Raw genomic sequence first — 16,061 nt, forward strand, 5'->3', positions numbered from 1 at the left:
GGTTCTCCAAAGAGTCCAAAGGCTGAACCAGAAAGCAAAGAAGAGCAGCACTTCTTACGTAGGTCTGAGAGAGCAACGAAGGGTGTACCACCCAAGAGGTATTCAAAGGAGTTTGCTAACCTAGCTGTTGCTATTGTAAACGACCAAGGTCAAATTGAAGCTGTGTCTGAGTCAGAGACAAAGGCACAACAGGGAGTTGTTAACCAAGGTAATGCAGAAGCACTCATTCCTTGGAAGTCACACAACCAGAGACATACATTGGTAAAACCAGTGGCGGGTAGTTCCAAGGGTGGAACTGAAACAACAGGGGAGTGTTATAAGTATAACAACAGTTTGTTTTCTTCTCTGGATGACGCTTTGCTCGCAGCACGCATTGATACTTTAGGGGGAGTATGTTATTCTAAAGCAGCAATGCTGCAGCAAGCAAAGGCTCTAACAGCTCAGACAGCTGCTAGTGGCTGTAAAGCCAGACAGGATGTGTGTGACTGCTGCCATGGAAACAAAGGGGCAGTCCATCCTTATTGAGCACAGGATATGAGCTCAGTGTGTGTCATATGACCTGTACAGGATGTACATGGGTGGAGTTTGGAGTTTCTCTCTGTTTGTTGAAGAGAGCAGACATCTTTGACTGTATGACTGCTATAGACAGGAATAAAAAGCATGTAGTTACATTTCTGTCTGTGTCTGATTCCCCTCCCTGGGGATATGCAGGGAGGAGGAGAAGGAGGAGAAGCAGTTGGTGTGTTTTTCTCACAGCCTGAGGAAAATCGCCGGAACGGACCTCGTGTTGTTTTTCCTGCCGGGAGTCGCTGGAGGGAGGTCAAAGGAATTCAGCCGGTGCCTGCTGATAGGCACATACCTCTGACCGAGCCTGAATTCTAACAATCCTGAGGCGCACTTTTGCTAATGGGGCCTCCTGCTGCATGCGCGCCTCTGGCACGCAATCTTTGTTCGCATCCTGGGGCAAAGTTTTCAACCAGGAGCAGCTACTTCCGGGTTAGCGGAGTTCATAACCTGAAGCATTCGTAACCAGAGGTACCACTGTAACTGCAATATTGAGGCCCTCTGAAGATGCCTGATTTGGCTCAGGCCTCCGCTAAATCTGGTGCACAGCACAGCCATTGAGTAGCCTTATCCTCTATTGATGGGTCTGATCCTCTTTTAAAACCAAACAAGTTTTGTACAGTCCATACAACTAATGGATTTCCATATCGGAAAGTCTATGAAAATCACTGCAAGCCTTACAGTGTAGGATCAGTTTCATAAAATAGGAGGAAGTAGAGAAGTGGACAACAAATTAGGAGATCATTGTGGAAAGCCAAGCAGATAATGTATAACTAGGTGGCCAAAGCTCAGATTGCTTTGTTTTGAACAAGAACATCTTGCCATACAGTAGCTATACTAAATAGGAGGGAATCCTTGCAGATAATTGCTCGGAATGCTCCTGTTCTAATTGCTGATGCTATTATGATTGCGGATGTTGTTTTGCTGCTATAATTGTGCCAGCTAAAAGTTTACATGGAAAGGGCATTGCAAAAATATAAGCTGCAGCTCATTAGGCCTCAGAGAAACGCTTCTGTATAACAGAGCACAATTAAAACAAATGTCTTCCTCAGCAGAAGATAATTTTTTTCCCCTAAGGAGAAAGCAAAGCCATCCTACAGAACTGAGCTCTACTGCTGCCTGTATCCCTTAGGGTATCTTTGGCCACCCATACATGATGTTTTTGACACGATCCTAGGTGCTAGCGCAACCCTAAGCTCATAAGTACATCCTACTGAATTTATCCTACTCGGAAGTGCATCCTATTGAATTCAATGTGGCTTACTCACAAGTAAGTGGGACTAGGTAAATGGTAAATGATCCCTGGACGGTTAAATCCAGTCAAAGGCGACTATAGGGTGCAACACTCATGCAGTGTTGGCTGGGTAAAAGCCTTGCCCCAAATGTGGGAGCTGGGGAGGAGAGGAGAGGGGTGTAATCCTTCAGGGATACTTTTAATACTTTTCCTGGCATTCAACATTATTATATGCCTTTGAATGTAGAACATGTTCTTGACTTACAGGCATTCTTTTGTTAAGAGACTTTGGATGCTATTGCTGGGGATTAAGGAAGATATAGACTAATTCAAATTCACTCTGAGTTACATGGTTATTATTAGAGTCTTACATGTTTTGGTGCTTTTCAAAGGAGACAGTAGGCTTTTTTCTTTTTTAAGGAAAACTATTTGGTTTTATTATTATTATTATTATTATTATTATTTTATCCCTGAGTTAAATTAAAACGAACATGAGTCAGGTAATAACTAATCTACTTAGTAATAATTACAGTTAAAGACAAGGCCATTAACAAGTTAAACCATCTGGCAAACTCTGGGGAATCCTTAAAGAAGTGACATTAATTAACTCTTGGCTTGCCGCCGTGCTGGCTCACTCAATTTTTAAAACAATTTCATTTTCAGAAGCTTCAAAAGCTTCTGGCAGCCACCATTTTGCGGGGAAACCAAAATGGTGGACACTTAGTGTGCATTTTATTTTTTAAGGCAGGGAGAATGAGCTGCTCTATAAGGAAAGTTTGGAGCCTCCACCCATTAGTGGGTGCAAAGCACCCTCACCTCAAACCTGGAGCCTTTCCTGAGACAATCTCTTTAACAAATACTTTCCATGAAGTATTGAAAATAAAACCCCAGTCTTAGCCCCATGTAACTTGGGGGTGGGTTAGCTCATCAACAAAATGTGTGCTGGGGCACAGTAGTGGGCAACGGGGACACAATAAATAAATTGAGGCTCTCTTGTGATCTCCAAACACTCAGCCATCCACTTGTTAGGATCGCCCTACTCTCGGATAGGACCCTGGCAGAGACACATGCCCAACTGGCATGCTCTCTCCCTCCTGGTCAATCGTTCAGGAGCTTCAAAAGCTTTCTTCAGCCCGAACATCACAGCGACTGATACCAAGAAGCATCAGCACACTTAGGGACCCACAGAGTATTCACAGTTTGTGTAACAGACCTCAGTAGCACAGCATTTTGGCTAATCTACATTTATTTACATATAATACACTCGGAGCATTCTGCTTTAGCTCCTTCCTGTTTCTCATCAGCCAGCAAAGAAAGAGAAAACAAAGGACAATAGTCCCACTTCATGGAACACAGTAATACCAAAACATCCTGTCTCTGTCACTTCCCACACTGTGGAATGAAAACATACACCGTCATGTGATAGACAACAATCCATGACTACAAACACGGAGCAGGAATCCTAACACCACTAAGAGGTGCTGCCTGCTGCACTCCTGCCTGATTCGTCATTCTGGCCTTGCCTCCTACTAATCCACCACTCTGGGTGCGCAAACTCCACTCTTAATACAATTACCTACCCACAGTAGATGAGAAGAGGGAGCTCTCTAAAGAAAGGTCGCTCATATATTTACAGGGATATAAATAACAAATGGAGGATGTAGAATTGAAGTGCTCCTCCAATTTTAATTCATAAATCAGTTCTCAGAAGTTTGGAAAATGCTATTTCTCTCTATATTGTTGGCATCTGTTGGTCTCAAGAAAAAATGGAATGCACTTCCAGGGATTAAGTCCAACCGCTGCGTGCCTGGAGGTCTTGGGTTGCCCAGATGACAAGACCCCCATCTTGGTCTTGCTGATGTGGTCCAAAGGAAAGCTGAACAATACATTTGGCACCAGCTAGGCTGTAGGAGTTGCCAGAAGGATGCAGACAAGGCACTATTCAAGCATCTTAGGGATTTCCCTCTGGATTTGTGCAGGGGTTACTCCATAGCCTTTTCTTCTCTTGAAGATATCCCGCAAGGCAGCACAGGGTTAGGATCAGAGTTTTCCTTCTCCTATATGGGCTACCTTCCCAGGTTGATGAGCCCCATCTGCGCGCTCTCTCTCTCCTATTATATTCTATCGAGGACCTATAAGTAGTTTACAAAGCAATACTTTACCAAAAGTATCTCAGGTTTGGAAGCCTGAGCCTGAATTCCTGACAATCCATTATCCACCACTTTTCATGCAACAGAGTGAGATGGATCATGGAGTGCAACTGATATCCTGTACTAACCTGACTGTAGCCTGTGACCCTCCAGAAGTTGTTGGTCTCCAACAGCCACCTGTTCGAGACAGCATGGCCAGAGGTCAGGAATGATGGGAGCTGCTGTCCAATTATGTTGGTAGGGCCACAGTTTAGCCATCCCTGTGCTAAAGCAATTCCACACCATAGATTAAAACAACTTCCTCGATTGTGGGATGCCTATACACATTTAATTAAATTTGCATACTGGAAATGTATTGATCTTTAAAGACACCATTCTCTACAGCAATGGTGGGGCAACCTTCTCCAGCCTGAGGACCACATTCCCTTCTTGGCAACCTCTTTGGGGCCACGTGCCAGAAGCAAACATGGGCAGGCCAACAGATGCAACAGAGTTTCTACACTTGAATTGATGCTTTTGAATTATGGTGCTGGAGGAGACTCTTGAGAGTCCCATGGACTGCAAGAAGATCAAACCTATCCATTCTGAAGGAAATCAGCCCTGAGTGCTCACTGCAAGGACAGATCCTGAACCCGAGGCTCCAATACTTTGGCCACCTCATGAGAAGAGAAGACTCTCTGGAAAAGTCCCTGATGTTGGGAAAGATGGAGGGCACAAGGAGAAGGGGACGACAGAGGGTGAGATGGTTGGACAGTGTTCTCGAAGCTACCAGCATGAGTTTGACCAAACTGCGGGAGGCAGTGGAAGAAAGGAGAGCCTGGCGTGCACTGGTCCATGGGGTCACAAAGCATTGGACACAACTAAACGACTAAACAACAACAATACCTGTCTCTGTCTTCAACCCAGGCAAGCAAGAGTCATTACTCTTCAAGGACATATTTCAGTCAGCCAAGAACACTCAAGGAGGATATGGAGCAAAGCCAGTGAGGGACGTGGCTTGGGGCAGAGGATGTGGTTGGGAAGGGGGTGTGGTCTGAGAAGAGGCCCAAGGGACTGATAGAGAGGGCTGTGGGACCATATTTGATGCCTGAGCCTGAGGTTCCCCAGCCCTACTCTACACTGTAGCCTTTCCCCATTCTAATTTATACAGGATAAATAAAAAAAAACTGAATTAAAAGTTATGCTCATTTCCTTTTCATCCTTTCAAGAGTTCCGAATCAAAAGTAGCTTGATTGTATCGATCTATGCAATAATGTCTTCCAGGCGGCTTGGATTGTGTGTGCGTGATTTTCCATCTTCTTAAAGCGTTTTCGGGAGGAAAAACCAGTACGGCATGATTAACTGCAATATTTAATTCCAGGCTGACTGGCAAGTATGTATTGACAAAGTGCAGGTGATGGGATTATCTTGCTGGCATCTGTCTATCACAGGGAGATGGGTTTATTTATTTTAGCAATACACATTGTGCTGATAAATCCGACAATAAACTGCAGATTCAAAGAGTGAATTAAAAGGCTGTCAGTTTTACTTAGCCCCTTTGATTTATTTGATCTGCTAAGCAAAGCCCCCCTCCCTTTTATGTTGCAATCTATGTGGTTGACCTTAAGGTCACCTGTCGAATTGCAGCAGAAACTGAAGGCCTGCAAGTTCAGTCCTAAGCCTCCTTTGGCACTTCCTGTGTTGGTACCTTCAAACTGCTTGCCTTCCTCTCATTTCTGAGATCCCAGCTGCACATTACATTATTCCTGTGAAATATAAAAAGGTGAAGGTAAAGGGACCCCTAACCATTAGGTCCAGTCGTGACCGACTCTGGGGTTGCGCACTCTTCTCGCTTTATTGGCTGAGGGAGCTGGCGTACAGTTTCTGGGTCATGTGGCCAGCATGACTAAGCCGCTTCTGGTGAACAGTGCACGGAAACGCCGTTTACCTTCCTGCCGGAGCGGTACCTATTTATCTACTTGCACTTTGACGTGCTTTTGAACTGCTAGGTTGGCAGGAGCAGGGACCAAGCAACGGGAGCTCACCCTGTCACGGGGATTCGAACCGCCAACCTTCTGATCGGCAAGTCCTAGGCTCTGTGGTTTAACCCACAGCGCCACCCGTGTCCCCCTGTGAAATGTAGTCAAGGGTAAAGCCAGATTCTAAAAGCTCCCCAGCAGGCAGGCATAGCAGAGGTTCTGCCTTCCTTTCTCTGTCCATTGTTCTGTCTGTACATATCCATTTCTCATTTTAGCTCTTTGTTCTATCCCTTTCCACCCCTTAGGAAAAATCACCCTTGAGTACTGAGAAATGACAAGCAAAGATAAACCTTGGTTGGAGAAAGGGGCTGCAATTCCCTCCAGTGGTCTCTCCCAGTTTCTAGGAAAGCCTTTCCAAAAGGACTGCTCACCCCCAAATGAGAACTTGTGGGCATTCCAATCAAATGCTCACAAGAAAGCTAAGCACTCTCACAAAGCACCCCCACTGCTTATTGTTTCTCTATTCCCGATGCCAAGAAAATAATACTGGCGTGCAGGGGTGCCAATTTGAATAAAATATTGGGGGAGGTATGTAAGCCCCACTCTGCATAATGGATCACAAGACATGGCACGCACACACCATTTGAATGGCAATGCCCATCAACCGGGGGGGGTGGCCCCCTCAAATATTTCATTGGTGCTGTGACCTACAACCTGGGTTGTGGGGGAAGGCTTCACAGTGCACAATGCACAGCGAGGACACAGGTGAGGTTCAGGCTGCATCCTTAGGGGAAAGGCCATCAGGACCTTATTTAGGGTCCTCCCATACCATCCAACGTTTTGGGACAGGAAAGCAGGATATCTGCACACTCTGCACATGGAAAGGAGCATCTCCACCCCCATCGTTGAGCCCGGGTGCTGAGGTACAGCACCAAGGGCCTACTAGTGGTTCCCTCACTGCGAGAAGAGAGATTACAGGGAGCCAGGCAGAGGGCCTTCTCGGTAGTGGCACCTGCCCTGTGGAACGCCCTCCCATCAGATGTCAAGGAAATAAAAAATTATCTGACTTTTAGAAGACATTGGAAGGCTGCCTTGTTTAGGCAAGTTGTTAATGACTGATGTTTTTAATATTCTATTGGGAGCCGCCCAGAGTGGGCGGGGTATAAATAATAAATATTATATTATATTATATTATATTATATTATATTATATTATATTATAGGTAAAGGACCCCTGGCAGTTAAGTCCAGTCGCAGACGACTCTGTGGTTGTGGTGCTCATCTCGCTTTACAGACTGAGGGAGCCGACATTTGTCCGCAGACAGATTTTCTGGGTCATGTGGCCAGCATGACTAAGCTGCTTCTGGCACAATGGAACACCAAAACCAGAGCAGCGCACGGAAACACCGTTTACCTTCCCGCTAGAGCAGTGCCTATTTATCTACTTGCACTGGTGTGTTTTCGAACTGCTAGGTTGGCAGGAGCTGGGACTGAGCAACGGGAGCTCATCCCAAACTGCCGACCTTCTGATCAGCAAGCCCAAGAGGCTCAGTGGTTTAGACCACAGCGCCACCCAAGTCCATCATCTTCATCTTCATCTTCATCTTCATCTTCATCTTCATCATCATCATCATCATCATCATCATCATCATCATCATTAAGCTACTGGCCATGGGAAGTGGTGTGCTTCTGGATGTGCTGTGCCCGCTTCCAGGAATATGGCAGTGGCAGAGGTCAACCATTATGGCAGTTGCAGGCCACCCCATTGCAGGAGGAGGAGGCAGAGACGAGGCGACGAAAACAAGACATCATGTACTTCCAACAGAAGTGGGGGAAGCTTCTGTGAATCTGTAATGTCCTGCTTAATTCGGGACACTTGAGTATTGTGTCCTTCTGGTCAAAGGGCATAGCTCTGACTCCATCCTCTGACTCAGAGGGTGAGTCCCCTCTAGTCCCTCAATCTCCTCATCCTGGCAGAAAGCAAAGACTACAAAAAAAGTGAGGGTCCTTTGACCACCCAGCCAGCTCCCTTACAGCAAAGGAGCCTATTGCACTCCAGGCTTGATCAGCTTACCTCAGGCTTCTGTTGACACTTTCTCCCTACAGAGATTATTTCTCTCAAAGCTTTCATATCAGGCCCCCCTGGAGCTGTCCCGTGTCCAGGCAAGCTGTCTTAGAAATTCAAATTGGTACCCAACAACTATACAAGATAGAAACTGGTGCCCTCTGTTCTCTGGCAACCTCTTGCAGCCTCTTAGAAGAACCACAGCTATAGCTCGCATATGATCCTCATGCAGGGTGAAAAAGATGAGATAATCTTAAAACAGCAAGAGATTTCTATCCTGATTGATAATATGCTAGTAGAATTATACAGTGTGAGAGCGAGTGGAAGTGAAAGTGGGCAGGCTTCAGCTAAATAATTAAAAGAAATGGGAAGACTTAATCCAGCAACACACACACACACACACACACACACACACACACGCCACCCTTCATATAAATCTAGTCCTCCTAGTCAGAATAATTATTTGAAGAGCTGGAACTTGTACTGATCTTTTAAACTGATTACAGCTGGAGAGAATGCACATATTTTATTCTGTTAGAAAGAGAGAGTAAAGGGTGTGTGTTTTGGATGCTCTTTTCCATCATCTATTAATCCTCAACTGGGATAATTTGCGTCACACTTTTGGTATTTCAAAATAATACAAAGAACCTTGGCATTCAATTGGAAATGCACACTGATTACGTCAGGAAAGGGCAGAGGCCAAAGCTGTAGGATTATGCATAGAATGAAGGATGTTTGATAGAGTGGAGATTATTTTATCACAAGGGGTGGGGAGCCCCTCCCTGCCCAAAATTAACAGGGGTTTAAACAAAAAGTTTCCAGGGAGTTGTAACTAGAGCCCATACATTGAAAGCACTATGATACCACTTTAAACAGCCATGGCTTCTCCCAAAGTATTCTTCCAGAGTGACTTAACAATCAATCCATTTTCACAGCAAACTCTGGGAATTGTAGCTCTGTGAGGGGAAGGGGGCGTTTCTCCTAACAACTCTCAGCACCATGTTAAACGACAGCTCCCAAAATTCTTTGGGGGATACCATAACTGTTAAAGTGGTACTATAGTGCTTTAAATGTAGCATGCGAATGTTGTCAAGGATAGATAGATAGATAGATAGATAGATAGATAGATAGATAGATGATAGAGAGATAGAGATAGAGATAGATATATAGATGATATATAGATGATATAGATATAGATATAGATATAGATATAGATATAGATATAGATATAGATATAGATGATATAGATATAGGTGATATAGATATATATATAGATGTAGATGTAGATGTAGATGTAGATGTAGATGTAGATATTGATAGATATAGATATAGATATAGATATAGATATAGATATAGATATAAAGATAAAGATAAGTGGGCCAGGCAATTGCAATCAGATGGTCCTTCCTCTACCTTGGAGTCTCTGGAGGGGCAATAATGCAAAACCTCCTTTCTCTTCATCCGTACACTGTGGCTTTGTCAGGCGCAATGTGAGGCCAGTAAAGGTGCTCAAGGATTTCGTTAGTTCTGTGTTCTTCATTGGACTGACCCAATTCACATGTCTCCTCTAGGCATGGTTGCTCTGAAGTGCGCAGAAGAGCTCCATACCCCAAGACAGTTTTCCTATCCATTTCCATTCAGATACACAATCCACCCCTGCATTGCTTTATACATCTTTCTATTGTGAAAGGAGGAAAGAAGAGGCACTTCTTTTTAATTCACAAAATCATGCATGCACATGGATCTCCCAATTCAAGTAACCCATTAGGAAAAAGTTTTCAGGTCTGCAATGATCAGCTACAGAAAGGAGAATGTGAGATGGGACTTGGAGAAACAACCCTTGCCAACCTTGTGCCCTCCAGATGTTTTGGACAACAGCTTTCATGTGTTGGCTGGAGCTGGTGGAAGTTGTAGACCAAAACACTTGAAGGGCACCAGGTTGCCAAAGGCTGATGAGAAGCATCATCTACACTGATGGCACACATTATGCAACCCATGTCTTTAAAATTTAACTGCAGCATCTGTTTAGCTCCTTGTGATAAAGAAAGGGCGATCTATGATCTTACTACACCTCACAACTTTCCCACATCGCCTCCTCACCAACATCCCATGAATTTTACCCCAATGATTTTTAAAGGAAAGTTTCTGGCAAGTTGATTGGTCCCCAACTTAAATCTTAGCCCTTCATTTAAAACCCCAAGACAAATCCCTGTTCTCCTCTAAATGAAACGCAACAAACATTATGAACACATGCAAATGAAATTAATGTATGCATTCCTTTAACACTAACCTGGTCCAGAATCGGAGGGGGTGCAGCCACAGAAATCAATGGGAGAATTCTAATGCTGCCCATCCATGATGAGAAATCATTTCATAAACATTTGGAGTGTGCATATAAAGGTCAGCTGTAAAGATGTGAAAACACAAATGGCTGCCAACAAATAAGGATACTTACATTCGGGTTGTGTGGCCACCTTGATGGGCTGTGAGCTTTCTCCTGGCCCCCATTCGTTGTACGCGACCACTCGGAAGGTGTAGGTCTCTTCTGGTTTCAGATTCCCCACGGTAAGCTGGAGCATCCCAGGCTGTGATGTGTTCAGAGCCCGCTCCCTAACCAGAAACAGCAGCACAAGGGGGGGGGGTACATCAGGATGAAATACTTCCAGTCACATATTTCTAGTTGGATTCACAGAAGTGCTCGATAATGTGAAAACGATGAGGCAATGCTGCTGAATAAACAGAAAACAGCTTAATGAATATAATGTTGTTTCAAAGAAATTGTGGATGGCCGGTTGCTGTTATTTTATTTTACTTACCCATTCTGCAATGTACCGTATTTTTCGCTCCATAAGGCGCACCTGACCATAAGGCACACCTACTTTTTTGGGGGGGGGGGGAATTCAAGAAAAAAAATATGCGGTTCTTGGGGGCTTTTGCAGGAGGTGGGGGAAGTGAGAGAGCCTCGCTCTGTCCCTTCCCCCACCTCCCGCAAAAGCCAGGGATAGCCACAGAGGCTTCACGGGCTACCCCAGAGCTGCTTGACCCAAAGACCTGCTCTTTGGGGAAAGCCACCGCCAGCCCCCAAAGAGCAGGTCAGGAGCAGTGGAAAGGCTGCACACAGCCTTCCTGCTGCTCCCAGAGCTTGTCAGGGCTGGCGAGGGAAGCCCGGGTCCCCCCCCCCAGCCCCAGGGACCATACATTCGCTCCATAAGATGCACAGACATTTCCCCTTAGATTTTAAGAGGAAAAAAGTGCATCTTATGGAGCAAAAAACACGGTAAGTCATACTGGGGAGAACAAGCATGGCCAGAGGAGAGGTTCAGAGCCAGGCAGAGAGGCTCAGAGGGTCACATTCATCCCATTGTCCTGAGGTTGCCTATCCTTGATTTAAAATAAGCCTCTCCAGCTGCAAACAGTGGCTGGCAAGCCCATCCATCTCAATAGCCTTCTGACTTTGATCTACCTGCATTCCTCTTCCTGGACTAGATCCTGAACATGCCTGGAGAGGCTTCTTTTAAATTAGAATAAATAGCTAACCTCTATCTTTTCATCTGCAAGTTGAGTCAACCCACCCACTCCCTCAAAATTTCTTACAAATTTGCCCACCTAGCAAGAAAAGAACAACATAGATTCCCTCACTACTAAGTCAGACCATTAGCTGATATTGTCTCCTCTGACTTGCAGCTGCTCTCAGGAGTGATTTTCAGTGATGAAGGAGTTAACCCTTTCCCCACATGTTCCTTCAGTGGATATTGTTGGTTAAAAACAAAGAGCCCCAAGGAAATAAGGATTTAATATTCTTTCATGAAATAGACCACCGATTACTGGCCTGGGACTAGCTCATCTTTCATTTTGGGTGGGGAGAAATTGGTAATTTTCTTTGTTCACCCCATCTTTCACGACCTTTCTTTAGCGTGCTGTTTGAGGGCTTTTATGGCATAAACAACATTAAATAAGAAATGTAGCATAGCAAAAAGATCAAATGTTTCAAATTTGCCTGAGGAGAGAACGGGTAATGGTCTCAGAGCTCTAGCCATCACAGAGTATTAAATAACAGATCCAGATGGGCATCTTGAAAAGCAAAGGGGCTCAGTTTTCAATACTAATTCTCTTAATCCACAGCCCTCTTTGCTCAGCACAGTTCCCATGGATCTGAAACAGGAAAACTCCAAATCTGATGTTAATAAAGCACCAAATCAAAACAAAACTGGCTTCATTTCTTTGACCATTATCCTATGTGCCTACTAAAAAATGTGTTCTCTGTGGAGGATTGTGGTTATCAAATAATGCTGCTTTAGACAGTCTAAGTGATTTTGCTGTAGTGTAGTGCCAATTAATAGGGCCTATTTAGCCACTGCTGACTCCAAATGGAGCACAGGAAACTGCCTTAAACTAAGTCAGACCAATGGTCCATCTGCCTCAGTACTGACCACACTGGCCGGCAGCAGCTTTCCTGGGTTTCAGAGATGAGGACATTCCTAGCTCTGTTTGGAGGTGGCAGGGATTGAACCTTCGACCTTATGCATGGAAAGCAGACACTCTGCCACTGAACTATGGCCATTCCTCTGATAACATTTGCAGCAGCTATGAGACTAGAACAGGCATAGGCAAACTCTGGTCCTCCAGATGTTTGGGACTACAATTCCCATCATCCCTGACCACTGGTCCTGTTAGCTAGGGATGATGGGAATTGTAGTCCCAAACATCTGAAGGGCTGGAGTTTGCCTATGCCTGGACTAGAACCTTCAGGCGGCAGGATCAGGGAAAAGTCACAACCAAAAGATGCAATAACACACCAGACCTCTGAAACATCCTGTTGCTCAGCCAAAGTTCAGCTGGAACAGGACGTTCCTCTTCTATTCCTTCCTGTTCTGGAGGATCTAATGGTCAACCTGAGTAGGCAGAGTTAGTCCAGAACTTGAAGTTATTTCACTGAGAAACTGCCACCTGCAGTTCAAATGTTGACCACCTAGGAAAGCTGCACACAGATCCAACTGGTCACAGAATCGGAAGTGACTGCAGGTGTTATCTAGTCCAACCTGCTGCAATGCAGGAATCTTTTGCCCAGCTCCTTCTGGCATTCTTCTTTGGGTAGAGCATACTATGGTATAGACTTAATGGGAGTTACTGTGCCGCAGAAGAGGAAAATGCAATAGTTAGCCTTTGAGAACCTCTCAGAATTCTGGCGACACACACGAACAGGGGTTTTAGTATAAAAATTAATAACGAAGCTATATTTGAAAACAAGACAGCATCTAGGAGCTCTTGAGAAGCAATTCATTAAAACACACACAGAGAGAATTGCTCTGAAATGCTGAAATGTAAAATAAAAGGTAGCTTCAAATATGACTCATTTACTTACAAAACATGGAACCCTCCCAGGGTAATTTGCTGAAATGAACGTAGAGTGACTTATAAGTGCATTGAGGTGTCAAAAATGTAATTGCAGCATTTTTGCACACTTGGTAGGTGGGCCGCCAATACTTCTACAATCTATTAAACACCTAATTAGTTGCTTCATGGTGGAAGAATCATGATAATGTCTCTGACTGCACAGTACTTAATACTATGAAAACGGACCAAAGGTTGGCCAAGGTCCTTTCTCACCTGTTGCTTCAGACTACCTTGACAAAAATTAATAACAATAAAAGTATGTAAATTACTATAAAATCAAAGAAGTGTAGGGCTGGAAAAGACCCCAAGGGTCATCTAAGCAGGAATAATAGCCATTATGGGATTTCCCTGAGCACTTTGGCTCTCCAAATGTTGCAGCTCCCATCAGACCCAGCAAGTATGGTCAGTGGCCAGGCATGATGGGAGTTGTAGCTCAACATCATCTGGAGGGTGAAAGATTCCCAACATCTGCCATAGGGAGATTAACCCTGATGCACACACAACCTAAGGCACACTGGCTTCTACAAGGGCAGGAAATGTGAACATGTGACCTATGTAACCTCTCCCTAAAAAGAGGGTTGGGGTGGAGAGACAATTGGTACTAAAAAATGGTTATTTCCATGATTCACTCATATACATGCATACCTACTTCAAATTACGTAAATGAAAGGTTGGAGAGGGATTTCATCTTTGGCAAACTGCTCCCTGAAATGCCTCTTCTGACACCCCATTAAAAGCAACAGCAGATGGTTGGGGTTGAGATGAGCTGGGTGGGGAGGAGCTTGGGTGAGTTCTGAGGAGAAGGGGAGGGGTTGGCATGAGCTGTGAGGGGAGGAGCTTGGGTGAGTTGTGAGTATGGGAGGGGCTTGGGTGAACTGTTATGGGAGGGGCTTGGGTGAGTTGTGAGGAGTAGGGGAGGGGTTTGGCATGAGCTGGGAGGGGAGGGGCTTGGGGTAAGCTGTGAGAAGGGGAGGGGCTTGAAATGAACTGGGAGGGAAGGGGATTTGGGCAGGCTGGGAGGGGAAGGGCATTGTCTGGGCTGTGAGGGAATAGGTGAGGTTTGTGTGCAGTGTAAAGGGAGGAGGGGTTGGCTATGCGTGGCAATTCTGTAATCAAGTCAGTAAGCATTTGCCTTTGCTTTTCCAATTCCTTCCTTTTCTATATTTTAAGACCTTTGCTCTCCCCTTGATTTTGTGGTCTCCTTACTACCTCAGTCAAAATTTACTAGAAACTCCTTATAGCAGGGACCTGCTCTTTGAGGTGATATATTACAATGTTAAGTAACACAAATGGACAGTCCTAGGGTTTAGTCTACTTCAGGTCTGTCCCATTTCTGCATTGATCTGCAATGGACAAAAATTGCATTCAAATAGTATTTAAATACACATTTTTGAATGTAGTTTCTCTCACAGTATGGATTTCTAAGCCTACTTTTAAAAGCATCTTGAGACGTTTTGAATGGAAAAACCCATCACAACATTTGGAGGAGTGTGAAATCTGACTGTTGGCTCTGGGTTCTCACCAACCAGCAAGCAGGTGCAGATCAGGGTCTGTTCATATCAGAATTCCAAAAGATAAAAATTCCTCAAGCATGCCTAAATAGCCCCTGTGATTCATGCTACTGTACATATAGCAAAGAGGAAGCTGAGGGTTTGTTTCACTATGCATTCAATTGCTATCTTGCAGAACAGGCTTGTAGTAAACATCTTTCCCCATCGTCCTAAAGGTCACAGTCATTGGTCAATTTACAGGAAATGTATTACCTATTCACCAGTGCAGATAATAGGGTGATGGAACAAAGAGTTGATATGCTTGTAATGGCTACAGTGAATCCAACACCAGTTGGATTCATGTGGCTGATTTGCTCTTTGGGCACAGTAACTTGTATCCACCAAAAGGCTATTTTGCAATCTTGGAGACAATTGCGAAAGAGCCAGCATAGTGGTTAGAGTAGAGGGCGATGACCTGGGAGACCAGGGTTCAAAACCCCACTCAGTCAAGAAACTCACTGGGTAATTTTGGGCCAGTCAGTCTCCAAGCCCAGAACAGATTTTCAGCAAGTCCAGAATTGTCTATTCTGATTTGTGGGACCTTTTTCGTGTGAATCATGTACTCTATCACCAAGCTACAGTCTTCCTTCCAGCTAGCACAGCAATAAAAAAGCAGACTTTAAAGGAAAGCGCACCCACCATTTACATCTGCTAAGCTTCTCAACTGAGAAGCATCTGGGAAACCTTTGAGGAATCTCAGGATGCCCCAGAACATCTAACTCAGCTTTCCCCAACCAGGTGCCCTACAGATGTTGTGGACTACAAAACAGCTGTGCTGGTGGGTCTGATTGAGAGTTGTAATCCAAAACAGACTGGCAAAGGCTGGTCAAACCTTTGAGTGTGATGTCACAGGACGGTTACAATATAAGGACATGCATTAGCTGAAGATGTGCTGCAGAACGGTTCTATATGCAGTTCTGGCATTACGAGAACTGTCAATTGTCAAGCAAAATTACTGTTATTCTCCAACACCAGGAATCGTTCAGGACTGCGGAGTTACAGTAATTTGTCTGACAATTTCTGTGCATGCCTCAGGTTAATGTCAGATCTGCTGTTATTGTAAAGAGAAAAATAGCTCTTTTGTAAAAATAATGTATAAACAATAAATGACTCAGTGTTCTACCCGAGCACTTAAAGGAAACTACAT

The 16,061-nt window shown here is 44.6% G+C and overlaps 1 protein-coding gene across 3 annotated transcripts in view; it reads right to left on the reverse strand.

Moving 5' to 3' along the window:
* DCC (DCC netrin 1 receptor) overlaps nt 1–16,061 on the reverse strand; it is a 944,701-nt gene that overhangs the window by 234,254 nt on the left and 694,386 nt on the right. For all 3 annotated transcript variants that reach the window (XM_081881357.1, XM_081881356.1, XM_081881358.1), the window contains exon 9: nt 10,426–10,580. In XM_081881357.1, coding sequence (XP_081737483.1) covers nt 10,426–10,580 — 155 coding nt within the window. The remainder of the gene's footprint in view (nt 1–10,425; nt 10,581–16,061) is intronic.

The sequence above is a fragment of the Podarcis erhardii genome, assembly GCF_964252035.2.
Source record: "Podarcis erhardii genome assembly, chromosome: 11".
Classification (NCBI taxonomy): Eukaryota; Metazoa; Chordata; class Lepidosauria; order Squamata; family Lacertidae; genus Podarcis; species Podarcis erhardii.